The following is a 21,552-nucleotide window of genomic DNA, read 5'->3' on the forward strand; positions in this document are numbered from 1 at the left end:
CCAAGTTTTTAAAATAATACTTTGTACAGACATAGAGCATTTCATCCACGGACCATAACGCACCCTTTGAAACACGGCATTTCCCAGAAGGGGAAATTGCAGCACAAAGTGGGGGGAGTGATTTGCCCAGGGTTTCCCATCTGGGACTAGTTAATGAATCACTCCTGAGTCAGAGCTAGGTGTACGGATGGGGCAGAAGCAGAGTTCTTGCTAAACCAAAAAGCCCTAAGCAGGGCCCGTGGAAGATGCTGAGTTTTGAGCAACAGGCGTGCTGACCTGTGCAACCGTGCGCTGTGCTCCAGCGTGCATGTGATGAACATGCATATGCACAGTGGGTGGGACTGCTGTGTTGGGACCCTGAAGGAAGGCCATGCCAGGCATGGGCAGACCTACCTCACAGTGAGTTAAACTTAGGTATTCCTTGGGCTGCGTTATCTTTATTTACAAGACCTCTAAGACCGACAGCTTCCAGGGGCCTTTATCCAGTTTGCTAGCACCGTTTTATCCCTTGTTCGAACAAAGGGGCTGAGCAAGGTTCAGACCCTTCTGCTCAGGGGATCATGTTCCACCACTGGAAGGAGAAGGGTTTACGGAGGACGTTGGTGCCGCAGTGGACATCCCCTGCCAGCTCAAAGTAGGAGAAGAAGTCATTGATGAAGGTGCAGGTCAGGCCCAGCGGCTCCAGCAAGGAGCGGACCTTCTCTTCCAGGCAGCACTGCCCGTCGACGATGGGCCCGAAAGGCTTGGGGATGCCCAGGTGTGTCCCCAAGACGACCAAGTTCACCTGCAGCCAGGAGAGAGGGGACAGGATGGAGCATGAAACATGGTCCCGCAAAGGCTTTGCTCCAGTGTGCTACCACCCCATGTGCTACATATCTTCTCAACCTTTCAGCAGAGGTCTTATCATGTGGGAAAGCCAGGGAAGAAAGCAAAACATGGACGAGAAGGGAGCTTGGCAGAGATGCAGAACAGGAAAGAGAAGCAGAGGGACGAGGAAGAGGAAGGGGCAGGTCAAGGAGGGAGCTGGTTCAGCCCCTTCGGGAGTCCCTTTTCCTGCTCACCAGGTCTGGGAAGAAGGCGTCTGCATAGGAATCCCTCAGCACAAACAGCTGCGGGATGTCAATGATGTCTTCCTCGCTCAGTCCCAGCTCCTGCTTCAGGATTTTTCGATTCCAGTCAATGCAGTTCTGGAAAGAAGGAGTTTGGAGAGGAAACAGGTGCCATGGGCAGCCGTGGGCGCAAGGAAGGGGGCTGAGGCGGGGCATTTCTTCGGATAGCGAAATACAGCCATGAGCGCTGAGGTCTTTGTGGGATGGGAAGCCACCTGGGTAAGTCAACGCATCTCCTGGGACACCTATTGTGACCCTTCCAGATGCTGTCAGTGTTGTCCCATTCCCACCCTGGTACCGGGTGGCCCAGCGTGGCCATAAGGAAGGGATACTTATGATCTAAGAACCACCATGCTCTATGGAAAGACCCCCTTTGCCTGCCCTGATCTCCTGCCCATGGCTGTGCCAGGCTATGCTCTCCACTGCTCCATGCAGTGCTCTCTCCAGTGACTTTCTACCTGTGCTTCCCCCTCGCCCTCATTACGGACCGCTCTTGCAGCAATGCAGGCTGCAACTCGCCACCTGCTCATGGCCTCCCCTTTCTTCTCTAGCAAAATATTCCCTTCTGCTGCCTCTTTGTGCATGTGGCTTTCAGGCAGAGGAGAGGTTTGCCAAGGGGCTAATTGGAGGAGGCTGTTCAGAAACTCTGGACTTTCCAAACAGTCTCCCTGTGTTTTTTTTTTTGTGCAGCTGCCTTTTGAAGCACAGCTTCACCTTTGCTTTATTGAACAGGCTGCTGCGAGATTTAGTACCAACTTTTCCGATGCAGGGAATGGCTCCGCCTCTCGTTCAAATCAGTTGGGAAGCCTGAAATCTGGTTTCTTCAGGGTCTGGGGCTGTTTCAGCCAGGGTGAGATCCAAAAACGTGGCATGATTCAGTTCGGATCACTCCTTTGCTGGATCTTTGAGCATCCTTTATCTCACCCACCAAGCCAATCTCCTCCAAGATGCCTACTGTACAAATGCCATCAGGTGCCCTGAGTACTCACTGCTTGTTGGGAAACCCTACCTGTGCATATCTATTGCTCCTCCTCAGAGTCTCATTTGCCAGGATCTCATCTATTGTTATTATTGTCATACCGGCCAGCCCTGCAATAAGAAGAGCTTATGAACTCTGAGGCCACCAAACAGGCTCGTCAAGGCCAAATACCTTCCAGCTGAGCCCCTCACCGGTGAACTGAGCGGCGTCTCCATGACCCTGTTGCTGCTTCTCCTCGAACAGCTGGTAGCAGGCTCTGGGGCTGGCTAAGAGCAGCCGAAAACCCTGAATGGAGAGACACAGGGTGAGGGCAGGGGTATCGGCACCCGCTCTCATGCTACTGGGGCAAAAAAGGGCACTAAAGACATAGTAACAGGGGTACTGGTGCCTGCTCTCATGCAACTGGGGCAAAAAAGAGCACCAAAGAGATACCAACAGGGGTATCGGTGCCTGCTTTCATGCAACTAGGGCAAAAAAGAGCACTAAAGAGATACCAGCAGGGGTATCGGTGCCTGCTTTCATGCAACTAGGGCAAAAAAGGGCACCAAAGAGATACCAACTCCAAGCTCCAGCGGAGAAGGACATGGAGGTGGCAGTCAGGACACCTGGCTCTGCTGCTGGGTGAAAATGGAGAAGCCACTCCCCTTCTTTGGGTCTGTTTCCCCTTCATGCAACTTCTAAACTGCAAATGGTTTGGGGACAGGGACTGTCTATCGGTTGACATGGACTCCCCAGCAGCAGACCCACAGAGCCAGGTGGCAGGAGAAAGGCAAGCATGTCCCCTCCGCTCAGCAGCTGCAGAGGGGAGCTCCCAGGGTTTGTCTGGTTCGCTCCCCATCCAGGACCACGGTGCTTCTAAGGTGCAGCAGGGCTCCAGGCTCCCTGCCCCAAAGCCAGGAGTCAGCAACGGGTCTCACCTGGAAGCCTTGAGACTCATTGCTTGAGCCATGGCTCTCCGGGCTTGTAGCCCCTACTCCTGCAGGCCCGGGATCCTATGCTCTGACAGCCCTGGCGATAGCAAGGTCTCCCAGAAATGCCAGTGCTCGATGCCACGGCAGAGCCACAAGCCTTGTGTAGAGCTCTCAGATTCACGGCAAGGAGCTGAAAGCCACAAGGTGCCCGACAACACCGGAGCCACAGTCCCTGGGATCCCATCCCATCTGAGGCTTGTGTCTCTAGATTCCCTGCTAAGAAACTGGGAGCTCCCAGGTCCAGGCCAGGGAGCGTGGAGGACCCCTTTGGACTCCCCAGAAGCTGAGAGGTTCAGGGCAAACATTTCAGTCTCAGCAAAGCAGCTTCTTCTAACACAACTGTTTTTCATTAGACAATTTGCTGCTGCTTCTAGCTTGGGCTGCACAAGATACCAGCAAGACACTGATAACAGAGACACTGCTCTCCCTTTAAGTAAGCCGACGCGTGCCATCTCGAACAGACCACGTCGCCTTTCTGTGCCTCAGTTTTCCTTGTCTGTAAAACTGACAATATATACCCACCTAAGAGAGAAGTTTCTAGGGATCTCTGCTAAGCTGGTGTTTATAGAGAAATGCCTCAGATGAAAGATGGGATTCAGAGTCTGGAGAGGATTTTACAGACAGGAATCGTATATCTGCATGGTGTGGTCTGCTACGAACTGCAGGGATACAGGCTCTTCAACCACTGTGGACACATGCAGCCCATGACTCTTCTCCTCTGTTGGTGTGGGGCTAGGAGCCAGGAGACTGCAGGTTGTGTTCCCAGCTCTAACCCTGACTTACAGTATGACTTGGGCAGCTCATGTTCCTTCCCTGCACCCAGGTTTTCCACCTAAATTCCCTGCCAGCCTTTGCAGAGTGCCTCCGCATCTGCAGAAGACAAATGCCATCTGACAGGGTGCGAGGAAGGAGTGGCGAGCCTGCCACCCTGGGCACGGTACCTTCCTATCGGAGGCTGGGACAAAAGTCAGGAACTCGTCCACGTGCCCCACGTTCAGCCAGTCCGAGTAGACCTCCACCGGGGCCTGCACCACCTGGGCGTAAAGGAAGTCTCTGATCACCTTCGCCATCCTCCTGCCGCCAGACCTAACGATGCAGAAGGGAAAGGGGGTGGAGAGCACAACCGGTGGTCTAATGAGCAAAAAGCATTTTAAATAAGTACTCGCCCATGTTAATGCTCCTGTCCCCAGGAATATTAGCAGCACCAGCAGGACTCAAAGGGCCACAGGCTGCATCCAGCAAGTAACTCCACTGAGCAAAGGGATGTGCTGTGACCAGGGGGAGAAATGTTCTCCGTACTGCCTTAGTCTGCACTCCCTGATGCAACCTCCACCGGAAAGGATGAGTCCGGTCGCATGACCCATATGTCTCCACATCCTTCCCATGTCCTATGTGCTGTCAGGTTTCTTTGGACCATGAACCCACTCTGCTCCCAGTCCCAGGAGGTCCCTCCATGGCTGGAGATGTATGATCCACCCATAATTAAGTGATCAAAGTCCAGTTATTTGGGGTTTTGATTTTTCTTGATTGGTTCTGAAGTGTGGCCAGGTGACCCTCTCCTCGCACGTTGTAAAATTGGGATTGGTTTGGGGTCAGAGTAGTTCCCAGCATTTTATTTATTACATTTTTAAAGCTTTTTCATCTGAGGGCCTGGCCATTTTCGACTGGTATAAGGAGTCTTTCTGCTGGTGAAAGCAAGGAGACAGGTGTCACAGAGCTCTACACTGGGATCCATTTTAATGTTTTCCCCAGGAAAAAATCAGGTATAAAGTAATACTAGTATATTTAACACTGTTATAGCCATTGTCCATCAACCTCCACTGCGGGGTAGTCATTTGCTTGGTGCAATTAGGCTGTGACCTGCCTCCTTTGCCATCAATTCCACAGTGCTATAATTATAGCACCTGCAGTTCTCTTCTCCATAAAGCAGGTCAAAGGCTTCATTTAATTAGTTAGCTGGAGGGTTTACTAGTGAATTGAAAGCCCTAAGTATTATACAACGTCCATCGGAAGATCTCGATATTTTTTCGAGCTTTTCACGAAGGGTCGCAACATATTTCACGACAGGAGGTAACTATTCCCCTTGCGCACAGTGAGAAACCTGAGGCCCTGCCTGGCGAACGGAGCTGCCCGAGGTCTCAGCAAGTCAGCGAAGAGGCTGCAACTAGATCTCAGGGGTCCAACACCCGATCTGCTCGCTAAAGATCGCTGCCAGATTTTTCCTGATAAAAGCAGCAAAAAGGCTCTGCTTCTTGAAGCCCTGTGCTCATCTTCAGCATTTTGAAACGCCTGCCTGAGCCTGTTCTTTCAATGGTCTCCCCTTTAAGACCCCACGCTGGATTCGCATTGGGTTGTTTTGCTGTTTGTCTCAGTGAACAGACTCCTTTGTACACTAAAAGGGCTCTTTATTATGCTGCAGCCCTCTGTTCTCGCTGAACAGCCTGGTACGGGCTGACTATAGCAGCTGCTGATGGTAAGTTATTAGACTTCCCGTGTATGATGAAACCATGTCCAGTTCCTCTAATCATTTAACCTTTTCTGAGTCATCAGAAAAGATATCAGGCTTGAATATCAGACCACAACTGAAGAAGTCACTTTAACCTGTGCAAAAAGCGTGGGGTGTTTAAAACCAGAGTACTGGCGCTTGACTCTCGCTGCTCATTTATTTACAGGGAAGAGACATGGAGAACTGGGCCAACAGATTCCCCATTTTAAAAACGGTCTCTATCAAAATAGATCAGAGCAGAGTTTCAGTGATTTTTTTTTTTGCTGGATGAGAAATGCCAGGCCACATGCCATAGGTCCTGTCCATGCTAGTGGAGTGGTCTCTCCAAAAATCAATGGACCAATTCAAACAAGTGTTTTCAAGAGTGAGGAGGCATTGCAGAATCAGTCCTGGGTCCATTTCTGGACCATTCCTGCATTTGGCAGAGCCCAGATCAGAGGTTTCGGCTTGAGCTGCTGTTAAATCATGAAGCTCGGCTTCAGAATCTGGCCCTTTGTCTAGCTAGGGTGTACGTCCTTGCTGGGAATTGTTCAGCAGGATTTTTCTTCCAGTTCTGGGTACAGTCACAGGTGTCCTCTTAAAAGGAGCTCCCAGCAGCCTTTGAGAGCTTGGTTTAGTATCCTCACAGCCCACGTTAAGAGCAGCTTCCTTTGTAGGATAAAAAGCGTTTCTTGATACGACGTGCAGAGATGCCCTTCTCTCTCCACGTAACTAAAGATCAAGGGACGGTCACTTCTTCTTGCACTTCTGCTCGTATCTTCCCAGCCTTCCCTTACCAAGATCTCCTTGCTGCAGAGGCTAAAATCCCTTGGGAGGTTGCTAACAGTGCCCTGAAACTTGTCTAACATCTCTCCCAACAGTACAGTTGGCCCAGTGAAAGGTATCCTCCAAAGACCCTCGCTTCTTGCTAATGAAGACAGACTGACAGGCTAGCTTTGACTGGTTTCCTTGGACCTGCCGGTGCTGCTTGGAGATGCTCTTCTCCAACCCAGCACAGCCTCAAGGGCCTATTAAATGAGGGCTGTCCGAGAGCCTTCCAGTTACTCCTGGTCCTGAACAGGACCAGATGATGCTCTTCACCTGCCACTAGCATTTCCTTCAAGCCATGTTCACCCAGCCCACGCTCCAGAGTCAGCCAGCTTTGAGGATAGCTTGTACCTAGGGCTGAGAATCCAAGCTCACCTTGTTTGGCGTCCCAAGTCCCTTGAAATGCGCTCAGCTGGGTTTGGGGAAACCCTTGGACAAGGGATACGGTGTGATCCTGTTACATGGGCAATGCAGCATTTAGGGATCGCGCAGTGCTTAAGTGCACAGTGTCAGGTCCCAAGCGGCTGTGTAACAAGAGCACAGCGCTGCCAGGAACAGTCCCTAATGCCCCGCACGACGTACTTTTCAAGGCAGGCAGATGAAGAGCGCTTCAATTCTTGAAGCTTCTTTAATGTCTTTCCGCAGAAAGCAAATAATAAATTGCTTAATGAGAGCAAAAATGCTTCTGTGTTGATAAGACATTCGAAGGCTTGAAGCAACTGAAGTAACGGGAAAGAAAGATACGTATGTGCCATGCTCTCTGCTCTTCCCCTGAGTGTATCAGCAATTCGGCAGCGAGCTCTCGCCCTCTGTCTGGGGGGTGATAGGCCATTCTGCTGGTGTCTTGGCACGAGCTGTTAACCGACCTGCATTGTTCCTGTTTCCCATCCATCACCATCTCCCCATTCAGGAGCTTTCGCCGTTGCTCTTTGGTACCCTCAGCTGCACCTTCGATCCTGCCTCCCATGGGGACTGCCCTTGGGAGAAGATGGACCCACGTAGCCAAACCGGGAACGCACTCCTGCCGCTCACCTGGGGAAGAAGCTCCCAATGAGGATCCTCCCCAAGGGATATTCCTTCCCTTGGACCATCACGGGAGGGCTGACGTCCAGGTTCCCAAAGGAATCAAGGCCAGACACCTGACTTTTGGGAGGCTCTCGGGTCACATAGCCAAAATCAGGGCCCTTGCAGGGAACAAAGTAACACAAGTCAACCAGCAAGTCCCCCAGCAAAGCAGTCCTTAAGGCTGAGGCTATGCCCATGCTCCAGCTGGCAGCACTGTGGCAGGCAGGGGTGCAATCCCTGACTGACAGCGCTGTGTCTCAGGCTGGAAGGGAATAAGGGGCTACTAAGCCCAACCACCCATGAGCAGGTCAGGCTAGACAAACACATGAGAACAAGCCAAACAAATGAGTGTTAGCTGCCCCCCAGGCATTGTAATGGGCCCTAGCACAGGTGATATAAAAAATATCAGCAGGTTCAAATTCCTCACCTCTTGCCTGACTCATTGTGGCCTCCACCAGGCATACGCCTTTTATTGGGAAGGGAGGACTTGAAAACCGTGCACGAAGGCAAATATACCCTGAAGATAGGAGTGCCCCCAGGCCTCTGCTTTTTAAAACATAGGAGCAAAGCAAAGCAAGTCTGCAGCTGGCTGCTGCTTCTTGCTGTACGTGTGGTTGATCTTTGCTCCAATGAAGTGAGCTGGTACCTTTCAAATGCCTTTTGTATGAACCTGTGGGTATCGGTATAACCCCTCGGGCTCTGGTCCTTGCTGGTGAATGGCTCCAGGAGAGTCAAACGGAGATTTCTTTTCCAATTAATAACCAATGCAAAGGGCAAAGGCCCTGGGGCAGTGTGGCTAAGAAGCTGTTACCCAAGGAAGACCCTCCTGCGAAGTGAGTAATTTCAAGGCCCAACACGAGTGAAGCTTGAAGTGAGATACCAGTGGCTTCCTTGGGCATCAAACCATCTCACCCCATTGAAACCAGTTGCACGACTTCACTGAAAACCGGGTGTGAACGAAGGGGGAAGCTGTCTTGTGCGGGACTTTTTCCTGAGGCCGTAGAGAAGTGGTTGTCTACTCTTACGGCTATGAAATCCTTTCTTGTCTGCCTTGTAATCAATGCAGGTCTGATGCCACTTCTGCATTTGGATAATATGATCCACCCATTGTAGACCTCAAGTGAGAAATAAATGCAAAAACAAATCCCACGGAGAGACCTCAAAAGAAGCAAGCATTGTCTCTCGGAGGCAATTAGGGTTGCTGGTTGTAGCCGTGTTGGTCTAAGGACACAGTCAGGCATGTTTTTTCGGGTAGATATGATATCTCTTATTAGACCAATGAAATCATTGGGAAAATATTTTTCCAACAATTTAGTTGGTTTAAAAAAAGATATCACGTCTACCTCCCTGAGGCAGTGTGGCTCAAGAGGTCTTGGTGGCACCGTGGGCTAGTTCACCCAGGGACTGTCAGGAAAGCTGATCCAAATTAACTCTGGGTGTGAATTTAAAGTGCTTTTGTTAAACTCTATTCAGCCCACATGTGGCAGCTCTCATTCAGAATTAAAGTGGCCTTAGTGTTTGATTAGCTTAATTCACTTCCATTCATTTAATTGACTTCCAAAGTAAATTAAGAAGAAACAAATTAAAGCCACTCTCATTCTAATGAGAGGAACTACCTGGGGATTTATTGTGGGTGGTTTAATGCACTTCCAGCCAGGCTGACTTTCTCTAGTATCTCTAGGTAGGTCGGCTCTGGGAGCTGAATGTCATCTCACTCTCTTGTTCCAGAGAAAATGTAAAGATGCACACACCAAAATCCTCCTAAGGGGAAAATTCTGCAGGCCTCGGTTTCTAGGAGAGTCAAAGACCACAGGGAATAATTTGTGGGGAGCTTCCACGTAGCCAAACTCCAGCTCATCCTGTTGTAAGGAGAAAGAGAGGCAAGGTAGTTGCGATAGCAGTCACTGAACAGAAAGCTTGGGGGTGGGTGTGGGTACGTGAGGCTGTGAGCCTACTTCGTCCCCTCGGGGCTGTGCTAGCTAAACAGCTGCTGACAGACAGAAAGTGGAACCGCTGAAGGGGAAATGGTCTCTCTTTCCTCCACCACCTGGGAAATGATACGTGGGGCAATGCCACCGTGCTCCAAAAGTGTGCAAGCCGAGACCGCAGCCTGGGTTGGTCTGGTATTTGCATTCCCAGCTCCCCTGCTGCTTTGTTTTGTGTCCTTGTCACTTCCCCTCCTTGTGCCTCAGTTCCCCCATTTGCAAGAGTGGCATAGTGGTGCCCCCCAAGCATGTTGATGTCTCTGGATGGAAAGCATCACAGAGGAGCCACAATTATTCATCCATTACCTGGATCCAGCGGTCTCTCCGGTTTTCCAGCTGAGGGCAGACGGTCAGCTTGCAGTTGGCTTTCCTCACCAGGGCTCTCATGGCACTCAGGAAGTCCACATTAGGGTTTGCATCTCTCTCAATGCTGGCAGGAAAATAAAAAATCAAGAGGGAACTAAAAGCAGCAGCAGAGTGATTTCTTAATGGCAAGGCAGCTACAGAAATCCCTGAGAGAGACACAAGCTGTGACCTAAGCATCTGTTCACAGGCTCTTCTGCTTAGTTTGCTCCATGTCGTGGGTGAGGGTAGTACTCACAGGGTGAGCCTACATGTTCATTAACGTGCAGTAGTTACTGCACATTTAATTTAGTACTTGCTTAATGAAGATTGCAAGTGCCAGTGCATGATTTTTTTAGCGGCACTTACTGCACAGTAGCCTACTACTACTACGCAGCAGCATATTACCGCAGTTTTTGCCAGGCACACTACTGCACTGTGTTATTAGGCTACTGCGCATTAAGCGTCTCATGTTGACATGCGCACAGAGGGCCAAACCTCCCAGAGCAATAGCTCCACACATGGAGCCTTGATCCTTTTCCCATTTCAACCAATAGCAAAGTTCCCATTGATTTTAAACAGGATCCTATCTCACCTCATCACCATTTTACTAGGGCACAAGTCAGCAGACACTTAGCCGGTATAAAGGAGAAGCATCCCCTGCTCTCTTGGGAGCTCATATATGACTCCCTCCAGGCTCCTGGGGGTGCATGAATTGCCCTGCCACAGGCAAAGGTGACTGGGTGTACGGGAAGGAACAGCCTGTGCCATGCTAGTGACCTTCCATAGGTCATTCATAGGATTTGAACCTGGCATCTTAGCCTGCAACTATGGGGCTTGACCTAAAGGAGTCCACCTGTTATTTGGTAGCAGTGGTAGGCTGTTATCTGCTCGGCAGGCCATTGTGTGGAGAGATGTACCATACACACATTCCCCTCATCTTCTTTAGAGCTGCAGAAAGCAGTGTGACAACAAGCTACCCCCGGTGACATCCCTCTTACCTGCAGACAAAAACCTCCAGAGGCTGCAGTGTGTTCGGCGTCATTATCCACGGGGACACCCGGAAGACCACCGTGTCTGTGAAAACCGGAGCGTCAGGAAAACTCTACGGGAGACAAGAGGCAAATAATGCTCATGAGTAACCTCCAGTCCCTCGGATAGCAGCAAGGCTTGGCCTCTAAATGCCCAGACCTAGACACAGATGGATCTGCAATTCCCTAGCCCCGTACGCAGCTGCTGGCTGATGATATGGCACTGCCAGATGACAGCCCCATGCCCCGTGCTGTGTGCTGCCTACCTCTGATACAAGGCTCCACAAGCAGGGACAAGGCTTAAGGGGGAGTTGTTGCCCCTTACGGAAGTGATGAGCTTTTGCAGCAGAGGACTGAGAGCCTCTTGCTACAAAACACCCTTGATTATGTCTTTGCAGTTAAAGGGGTCGCCATATAGTTTGATCCATGGCTGTCACTTCTCCCACTACAGCCGCCTCCATACAGGGCAGGCTGCCTAATCCTGTGCTGACTTTCCCTTACCCTTGGATGGTCTAATTGGAGCCTTGTGGTCTGTCTGAAGCCCTGTTCCTGTGGCAAGGGTACCTAGGAGCATGGCCTACCATAATGGCAACACTCTTGGTTTACGTCTTCCCACCATCCTTCCACTGGGTTAAGGGCTGCAGCCAAGGGACGTGTTCTTGGCTCTCCCCATAGTCCTAGAGTCTGTCGTACCTCATTGGAGACCTCTAGCAGCGTGACACTGAAGAAAACGAGCCCAGAGAAGTCCTGGTCTGGGAAGGCCAGTCCCTCTACATAGAAGGTAATCTCCTGTCTGCTGGCATGGTCCACTACGTAGGAGAGCTTATCTGGTCCCAAAACAGGCTTGTACTGGGAGTGGGAGTCATTGCCTGTGGACACAAAGGAATATGTGCCATAGTGTTGAAGAGGCAGCGGGGATAAGATAGGAAGGGGTGGCACATGCAAGGATGGGAGGCTCTCCTGTCTTCTCCAGGGTATAATGCATTGCTCACTGTTCTCTTTGCAAAAAAAAAAGAAAAAGAGATGCACACCCTCGAGTCATTTTTTCCCAAGATACCTAAATCCATATTTAGGCCATTAAATACATGGCCTGATTTTCAGTATGAAGTGCCAGGGCTCAGCCATTTATTTAGACGCGTAATTATAAACCTGTTCCCTGCTAAATCTCTGACTCCAGTATAAGGGCCTGGGCCTAAGACGATAACAGAGGGGCTGGCAGTGCCAGGGTTAGATCCCGGGGAGGTCTGGGTGCCGTGTTCTTGCTTTGTCAGATCACACTGCCTCACCTGCTCTCCAGCTTGTCCTGCAAAGCACATTCGTATCATGATTTAGTGACAAAGCAGGGGACGGTGGCAATCGCATGGCATGGCAATGTGCAATGATGTTTCCTCCACTCCTCTTTATAACGGAAACCTGGTTCTGTGTGCAGTTAGGCCTTCCCCATGTACACTTGGCAATGGCAACTGTGATGTCAAACCTAATTCATCATCTGAGATGATCCAGCCTGAAAAGCAGGTCTCCCCTTCCGAAATTTCAGCAGGCTGCTTCGCACAAAGCATGTATTCATTTTTTTTTTTAATAACCCAAGTTTCTGATAACCCAATAGCCTAAATGAGTGAAAGCAAAAGAATTCAGAGGAGCTCAGAAGCCAGGAAATACCTTTGAAATCAGACCATCAGCCCCTCGCTGTACAGGAACAAAGAAAGAAAGGAGCAGGAAAGTAAATTAAATGAGATGTGAACAGCGTGAGTGCAGAGCCTCAGAAACCAGAGACAGAGCCATATCAGCTACAGAGAAGTGGAGATTTATACTGCCTGACCTTTCGGTTTTGCAAATGCCCGACAGGCAGGGCGGTGCTATGGTTAAATTACTAGACCAAGGCTCTTAAGGCATGCATCTTTGCTCCAGTCTTGCTGTGTGACCTTGAGCAAGACTCTGGGCCAAGAGTGCAAAACCCTTGCTTGTGCTGGGGGCTGGCCACTCCTCTAAGGACTTCCCCTGACTTCCATACAACTACCGGCACGAGTAACTGCGCTCCCTGGGGTCAAAGCTTTGCCAGTCGGGTCCTTTATCAGGTTCCCAGTTGAAGCTGGAGTTTGCCAAGCAACTGAAGGTCACTGTATCTATTGACTTCCATGGGAGGAAGGTCATGTAGGTGCTTTTGAGTGTCACAACCCACCTACATTGATCCCCACCTACATTTATGTATGTAGTTGAGGACCTTTTGTTATTGTGCAGTCGGCAGATGGGACAAAGCACTCACCAGCAGCATGGAAAACTCTCACTTTATCAGCGTCAGACGCAGGGACCTGAAGAACCAATTTGTTTTCAGCAAAAAGGGCACTGGGGCCTTGCGTTCGCAGTATCATAAGTGACATATCCTGAAGATCTAGGAAAGAGGAGAGCCAAAGGTGGGAGTCTTGAGTCCTGTGATCTGTTGAGGCTTCCAACCTCATGCCTTGAAAGTTTGGTTTTTTTCCCCCGTACTCATGTGTAGACAGAGCTTAGTTGGCTAAGTTGCATGATCTGATTGCAGCGTTGTATATACCTGTAATATTGTGTCCATACTGTTACAGATCCGCATGGATCTGTACAGGGGAGGACAGCAGGTCCTCATTTAGGCACCACTCTACAAAGGAGAGAGGGAATGGGAACAGCTGAGATACCTATTTATTTTGGGAGGAGATGGGGAGATGGTTTTGCTCAGGGTTGAAGGGAGGGAGAGAGCAAACAAGTTTCTTATGAAAATGAAATTGTTCTTATGAGGCCGTGAGATGAAGGCTTTAGATATTCCTCCACTTCCCATCACTTCATCCCAGGATGGGATCCCACTAGGGCTCCACGTATGTAATCCCTCCCTGCAAAAACTTTTCATGCTCCTACATTTTTTTCCATGCATTTTCCCCCACTTCCATCTCCAGCAACTTGAAATCTCATGCAGGGGCAGGGTTGTGACTGATCCTTATATATAAGTAAGTGAAATCTGCTTCCACACATTCCAGCAAGCAAACATTTATTTTCTGTTCATTCCCAGCTGCAGCAAACTAGCAAGTTGGTGGATCTAATGGGTGCCAGCGGTATCCTACTCTGACTGCAGGCTCTAGCCCCCAGAAGCAAAAGACTGGTGGATAAGGGCAGGTCCATGAGAGACAGGAAACAATGGTCAATTCAGAAGGTCATTTCAGGTCTCCACCTGCTCACAGGGGCAGTACACAATGCATGAAAATCAAAATCAGGTCTACATCTGGCTCTGTTTGACTTTCACAGTTCCCCCCACACCCAAGTGAGAGCAAAGCCCTTCTCCAGGGAGTACCTGCATAGGATTGCATGCGCGGGTGAGTGCTGTCCATGCCCTCGGAGCCCACGCTGTCCTTGTCACAGTTCACTAACAGCACGGCTCCGTGCCCATCAGGGCCCCATGTCCATTTTGACTGTTGAGGAAACACAAAGGAAATGGGACACAAGCCGAACAGGCGGGTGGGCTTGAAGTCCACCTTCCTTATAGCACCTCCAGCGACAGCCTCGGTGACAAGAAGGTGATGATCTGTCAAGCTGGGGAGAAGGGGGGCATTGTCGTGTCCATACAGCCATCTCCAAGGCTGCACCACATGAGAAAATCCTATAAACCACTTCCAGACTTGGAGGATGCATCTTTAACATGCCCTAGCTAGTGTGCTTTAAAATCCTATTGCAGAGAAGTTGTAATTTTAACCAAACAGGCTTAGCCAAACCACCCAGTATATTAAAACTACATGGTTTATACCGTGGGTAAAGTCCACTGCAATCATCTCATCTGACACAGTCCACGGGACTTCTTTAAACCTGGTTTGGGCTAGTGCAGATCTTTTTTTATATACATCCCAAAAGGATGGAAAGTTTCTCAGTGTTAGAGCATCCACCACAAACCTCAGGCAATTCTTCTGGCAGATAATTACGGCTAATCTACACTAGGATTCGAATATTTAATAGAATTAGAAAGTTAGGATTGCAAGAGACCTCAGGAGGTCATCTCATTCAACCCTGTTAATTAGCATACATAACGATAATTAACATACATTCTTCTCCCTGTGCTTTCTTAGAGTAGGACCAGGGTGAATCTACACCCATATTCCATGATAAAACCCCACAACAAGCTGGAAACACAGAAACTCAGCTTCAAAGGGGTCATTTGTTATTGCTTGCAAAGCCCCAGGACTGATTCAGTCCCTAGCACATTCCAAGTTCACTGGAAGAACAAAAAAGGCAAATTTCTTCTCTCTTATGCAGCTGCTGCTATCCTGACCTCAGTGGGACTGCATGGGAGTAACAGGAGACGATGGCTCAGAGCCAGTGGTCTGGTTTCATAGATGGGCTGGCAAGGCAAGGAGAAGCTGGGTGGTAAATGGTGAGACGAAGCTAGGTTCAGCAGCCAGCCAGTCCTGCCTCCTTCCCCTCTTTGCCAGTGTCATCCTCTGGTTGCTAGTGTCCTTCGGGGAAGGGCAAATTTGGGGGTGTGCATAAAAATATGATGCCCATCTCTTTACCTTGTCTGCTTCATTGCTCTCCACCACCCCGGTGCGGTTTGTGTCGGTGTCCAGAGAAACACCTGAAAGATCAGAGGGAGCAAAGAAAGTCACCAGCCCTGGGTGGCAAGAGGGTGAGCACACTCAATGCAAGTCTGTCTCGACCGTATCCTCAACACTTGCCCTCCATAGTGGGTTGTTAGTACCAACTCCCTCATCTTCCATGCACACAACGAGCTTTGAGCAGGAGGTGATATCTCTGCCCAGAATCTCTGTCTTAAAGCCTTTTCCTGCTGCCTCCTGCTTTCACTTTCTCTCCAGGTATCTACTCCACTTTCAGCAAGAAGATCCTGGCCAAGCAGTTTAATGCATTCGTTACCATCTTTACCCGTCTCTTGGATATCTGCATTTGGCTACTGGAGGAAGGCCACATAGGGTGGAGGAAGGAGGGGTATTTTCAGTGTGGGTACGGAGACATCAAAACTTCACTTGTGTTGAAGAAATACTGTAGAAGGCCAGAGCTGGTGGAGAAACATCACAGTGGGATGGAGCAAATTAATGCCTTAGAAAAATAAGTCTCAGTGCCACCAAAGTCTTTTAAAAAATTTTACATCTAGTGTCCTACCCTGTCAAATGGCCTCATTGTCCATGGGACAGGGACCTGGAACATTTTTTGGGTTGGGGCATGAGACAGCAGATGGCTTCTATGTGGTGTGAGACGAATATTGTAGCAATCTACCTTTTTCTTTCATCTACTTTGCTCTATGCTATTCAAAAGGAAGGGAGTAAAGCGCAGTCTCCTACGGTATGTACACACAGGGCACATCTACACGTGCACACTTACTGCACAGCAACTGAAATTACTACACAGTACGGGTGCATGTCTACACGTGCATGCCTGTAATGCGCAGTAAATATAGTGACTTATGCCGACTTAAGCGTAAATTTGAGACATGATGCAGGTATCAAATTTATCCCTGATTAGTTACTGCATAATAACTCATGTGTAGACACCTTACTGCGCAGTAACTCTGTGCATGTGGATTGACTTGGGAGTAACTTTAGTCCCAAATCAGACCACATACAGCATTAATGTGCTTTAACACCTGCTATTCCCGCTTACTGTGCAGTAATTTACTGAGCAGTAAATTTAAGCCGGCATAAATGCACACGTAGACACACTGACAGAGGCCCAGTGGGCAAATCCTTTTGCCCCATTTGCTGAACAGAACAATGTTTGAGGGTAGCATTTTGGGCGGATGTTTGTACAGTACTTACTGACACAGGTGAGGTACAACCAAGCGGTCTCTATAGGTTCACTGCTGTTCTCTCCATAGTATGAAATCCTAACCTGTGAAGACATTGTCCGGTCATTACCAGTCCCTACAAGCCCCAGTGTCATGCTATGTTATCTTTCTTGAGTAGGGTCTCTTCATTCACTGGGCTGCCCTAGAGGTCATAGCCAATATCTGGTGTGGTTGTGGGGCAGATGCATGGAGACCATCCTCCATAAAACTTAACAAACTGTAGGACCCTACTGCATCCTTCCAGCTGTTGGACATTGATCCCAAATAATAAAACCCCTCTCTTGGATTAAGGACAAATTACTGGTAACCAACAAGCTCAGTTGAGTCTAAAAGGATTTTAGGACAGACCTCAGGAAAGCGCTGATATACATCCGGGCCGCTAGCTGATGGAACAGAGTTTAGTCGAGGGGAAGCCAATTGCAGAGGTTGTGTGTCCTTTCTAGGCTGACAGAGGCTAAATGCAATGGGCCCATTGCCATAAGGACGCTACCTAAGCAAAGGCAAAAAAGATGTTCCCACTTGTACTGCAGCCTGCACCAGCGGGAAGGATTCTGTTACCAGCCCCTGAAGACAATGGATTTTCAGCATCTTAACACTTGCTTGCTACATATAATCAGCCTGTTTCTATTCTGTGGATATTAATTACACAATTGTACTTAGCTCTGAGTCTATTCAGTAGAAGCTGTATGATGTCGGTGCTACCCTGATACAAAGCAATCTGTAATTGGGCAGCTGCTGGAGTGAACACAGCCCTTTATTTTGATTCCGAAAAGGGTTTTGAGTGATAGTGTGACATTTTTCAGGGCTGTCTCCTTACCCAGCAAGCGACTAACCTTATTATCATTGACGGTCTCGCTTGGGAAATCCATGGTGATTGTGATCTCTATCTTAGCATCCAGAGGCCATCGTGGTTCGCTCATAGGTTCCCTCACAAGGTCATGGTTATAAATAACGTAGACCCTGACTCCAGAGGTACCATGGACGTCAAATGATGTGGCACCCCTTGGGATGGATCTGGAACAGATTGAGGAGCGCTCAGTTGCAGGCCCAGTTTTTCCTCCTATACCTGCTACGTATATGCACAAGGATCCCTGTAGCATAGAGGATAAAAGTCCCAGAGATGTCAGACATAAGATGAGCCCTTCCTGGGCTTGACAAGTAAATGCTGGGCTGTGCTCCATCATAAATGCACGTGAATCATTATCATAGAGATCACATAGTTGTAGATGCCTTGAGCATCCTGATGGGTTTTTTGTTAAAATATCCAATTCCTGAACTAAGGAAGAGAGGAGCTTGGAGCCTGTCCCAGTGCTTCACCACCCTCCTAGTGAGAAAGTTTTTCTTAATATCCAACCTCAACTTTCCTTGCTGCAACTTAAGCCCATTGCTCCTTGTCCTGTCACCTGCCACCACTGAAGACAGTCCAGCGCCATCCTCTTTGCAGCCCCCCTGCAGGGAGATGAAGGCTGCTATTCAATCCCCCTCAGTCTTCTCTTCTGCAAGCTAAATAAGCCCATTTCCCTCAGCCTCTCCTCACAAGCCATGTGCCCCAGCCCTTGAACCATTTGCATTGCCCTTCACTGGGCTCGGTTCAACTTGTGCACATCCCTTCTGTATTGGGGGCCCAAAATGAACACTGTAAATCATGTAGAAGCCAAAACTGTCAAAACAGAATCTACGAAGGAGGACAAACAAATGCATGCCTGGGTTTTTAACCGGACCTGAGTGGCCACGGTTCCAGCTGAAGCCAATGGGTACTTATTAGTACCTCCGAAAACAAGGCCACCTGGTGCTTAAATATGGATGCAGGTGCCCAGCACCAGGTGCTCTGCTGCCACAATTTGGACCTCACCCTCACTTCATCAGTCAATACCATGAGGATAACACAGTCCCTAAACACGGACATTATTAAACCATGTTAACACATGGGACCCTTCAATCAAAGATGCTATTTAAGTGCAAAAGCACGGTCTGTCTGAAAGCAGTACCAGTATCTGGCATTTACTATATATAGCATCTCATGCTTTCTGAGCACCCTGCAACAGCTGATTAATCCATTAATTAACCCATTAACACCTACATGTGAAATTGGGAGGTATTTTGCTTGTGATTTCTACCATCCTCTCCTTACTCAGATAAAAATATGAACCACAAGAAAAATATTTAAGGGATTTATTTCCCACTTCCTGTGCGGGTTTCTGAAGCTGCTTGTAAAGAGGAATGAATCTGTCACCGCTCAGCTACCGCTGGAACTTGAAGGGAGAAAACACAGTAAATCTACCCGTAAACTTGTATGACTGCTTCTCCTCTTGTGCGTGGGGCTGTTGAAGTATAAATGTCAGATTTATTACATGCTATTAGGCTAAGTACCCGGTGCTCCTGGTGCTAGCACAGAGGACTCGAGAAATGTTCGATGCCTGGAGGGAGAAACACGGACGCTCCTCCTCCTGCGTATGCGCTGCAGCCACAGACTTTCTGTGCAAACTGTCTGTCTCTACCATGCTTATATGGACCCCTGCCCCTGTCATATCCAAGGGCTCTTTGTCATTCTTTCCCAGTGCAATTAGTACTGATTAACCATGACCGTGATTGGAGGCAATGGGGGTAGGCAGGAGGAGGGTACCTCTGAGATATATGGTTAACAGCTGGCTGGTGCAGAGTTATTCCAATTCCCTACTGTGTCCTGGGATCCGAGGGCTTGAAACCTGTAACATTCATGGGAAAATGGAGCAGGGAGGTTGTGGCATCTTCTTTCCTGGAGGGTTTCAAGGAGAGGCCGGATAGGTATCAGTCTGGGATGGCTTAAAAGCAGCAAACCTGGCATCTGGGCAGGAAGCTGGACCAGATGGCTTCTAGTCAGGTCCCTCCCAACCTTATATTTCTATTACTTTGTAGTCTTAAGAGGCGGAAGAGAGGGTATAAGCTGTGTGTATCCTCACCTTGTTTTACAGCATTTCCTTGGGGAGGAAAGTGGTCCATTTACTCAGTGTCTGCCAGCCCGCACTTCGTAGGGATAGACAAAGCCACCAGTGAGGGCAAAAGTTGTGAGTGGGTAAATCCACTGCCAGGACACGGACTGGACACGTGCTCTGTTTCCACAGCCAAAGATCAACATTAATGCATCACCTCCAGCTTTCCCCCAGCGCTGATCACCTGAAGTCAAGTCCTCACGCCCACAAATGGGTTCCAGCGACCATTTTTGCTCCTCTGCAGTAATATGGCACCCACTTGTAAGTGCTGACATTTCTATGGCAATCACATAGGCTACAAGCTCTTTGGAGCGCATCAGCCTTTTGTTTGGTCTTTGTAGAGCCCCTTGCACCACTGGGTCCTATACTATGGAGTCCTTGGACTACAACAGTATAAAGACTAACTACTCCTCCTCCTCCTCTAACTACTATAGCTAGCAATATATTGTATTTGTAGTAGTATTTAATGTGCAGTTGGCCTGAGCATGCTATTGCAATATAGCTGTTATTTAATAATAGTAATTCAGCAGCATATCAAACAAACCTCATTTCTGCCCAGTAAAGTAATATAAGAAATATAAATTATCCTTTTGTTCCCTATTAAAACCTACCGTGGTGTCTTCCTGTGCTTCTATCAGCTCAGAGCACATATTTATCCTTTAACACAGTTTAATTCTTGACAAGTTACTCATCCTGAATTGTTGCTGCCTCCTGTTTCTGATGGCCAGAAATAGCTCCCATTTCGGAGGGGTGTGCACTACCTTTTATATCTCTAGGTGTCTCTGACCGCATGTGGTTGAGTCGACATTTTTTGGAGTTGCTTTTATGCCTTCAGTAGCCCTTTCTGGGACAAAATGATGCACAATTGTGCCTTTTTATAAAATCCCTGCCATCCCAGCAGCAAGGAGACCAGATGTCTCACTCGTATGCCTATCTCAGCGGGGTGATCAGACCCCCGCTGACTTCCTGCCCCCTGGGACCTGCTGGACCCGATGGTTTCGTGAGGTCCCTTCCAGCCCTGAAGTCTCTGAAATCTATGAACCTCTAAATCTAAATACAAAATTATGATTGACGACCAAAGATCAGATCTAGACTTTCCCAGGTTCCAATTCAATTTGGATCTACAGTTATTTTAGCAGGTAGTTGAAACACAAAGTACCAAAGGCCACCCATAATGATATGGGGTCAGAGAAGGTAACCTCAGGCAGTGGGTCCCCAGATATTAAAAGGCAGAAGGTCTTACCTGTGTATGTCTAGGAAGACCTCTGTGCCCACCACACAGATGGCATTTCTTGGGTGCAAAGGGGATACCTGTAGGACTCGTTGCTTGGTCATGATGAGCCTTGGACTGTAAAACTGCATGCAATTAGCAGCTGTGCTCCCGTTTTATCAGCAAACCTGCATGACTGGTTAAGAGGCATGGGAAGTTTAGCTCCTCCTTCCTCCCATAGCTCTATCAATCGATGGGCTGGAGACACTGTCCTCTCCACTTTCGAGATTTCCAACTGTTGGGGTTTTATCATCAGAGGCACGGTTAGAAAGGGCAGGACATATGAAGCCAACCTCTTGCTGGTGCAGCCGGTCACTGAGAAGCACTGGGTGCGCATGGTGGTTGAATCATTTCAGATTCAGAGATGGACTTAAAAACAGGTTGGGCCATTAGGCAGGGAAATCTTGGGCAATTGCATGGTGTGGTTCCTAAAGCTAATAATATTTCTAAGAGCTTTAGAGAGCTGGAGCCTCTGAAGGACCCGTTGAAACAGGCAGCTATGATTATTATATATTTGAGGTGACTTGCCAACTTTGATCTGATGGGAACTTGGAGCTTCCAGCACAATGGATGGTCCAACATCTCCCGCTGGTTTGATTTCATAGGCATCAGGGCTGGAAGGGACCTCGCGAGATCATCAGGTCCAGCCCCCTGCCCCAAGGGCAGGAAGTCAGCTGTGGTCTAAGGATCCCAAATGTTTCTTAAAAGT

At 48.8% G+C, this 21,552-nt stretch overlaps 1 protein-coding gene across 1 annotated transcript; it reads right to left on the reverse strand.

The window, feature by feature from the left end:
• Positions 1-316: 316 nt before the first annotated feature.
• On the reverse strand, positions 317-21,071 carry LOC109293829 (protein-arginine deiminase type-1-like). Its single transcript, XM_019511939.1, has 16 exons — positions 20,817-21,071; positions 17,438-17,618; positions 16,576-16,648; positions 15,319-15,380; positions 14,109-14,226; positions 13,059-13,184; positions 11,489-11,664; positions 10,766-10,869; positions 9,729-9,852; positions 9,189-9,296; positions 7,405-7,556; positions 4,001-4,145; positions 2,280-2,373; positions 2,119-2,198; positions 1,062-1,187; positions 317-784 (listed from the first exon to the last, which is right to left on the reverse strand). Exons 1-16 carry the CDS (start codon positions 20,933-20,935, stop codon positions 551-553), a joined length of 2,022 nt encoding a protein of 673 aa, XP_019367484.1. The 5' UTR covers positions 20,936-21,071; the 3' UTR covers positions 317-550.
• Between the last annotated feature and the right edge of the window lie 481 nt (positions 21,072-21,552).

This window comes from Gavialis gangeticus, unplaced genomic scaffold (genome assembly GCF_001723915.1).
Source record: "Gavialis gangeticus isolate Ggan-Ray unplaced genomic scaffold, GavGan_comp1, whole genome shotgun sequence".
NCBI classification, from domain to species: domain Eukaryota; kingdom Metazoa; phylum Chordata; order Crocodylia; family Gavialidae; genus Gavialis; species Gavialis gangeticus.

What these genes read in the sequence shown, in the direction of transcription:
- LOC109293829 (XM_019511939.1), bottom strand. Translation starts at nt 20,935, where the DNA reads ATGCAGTTTTACAGTCCAAGGCTCATCATGACCAAGCAACGAGTCCTA. An exon ending in CTGGAGGTTTTTGTCTGCAG is followed by an intron (nt 9,853 to 10,765) that starts GTAAGAGGGATG and finishes TTTTCCTGCCAG; the next exon opens with CATTGAGAGAGATGCAAACC. An exon ending in AGACGCCGCTCAGTTCACCG is followed by an intron (nt 2,199 to 2,279) that starts GTGAGGGGCTCA and finishes TTCTTATTGCAG; the next exon opens with GGCTGGCCGGTATGACAATA.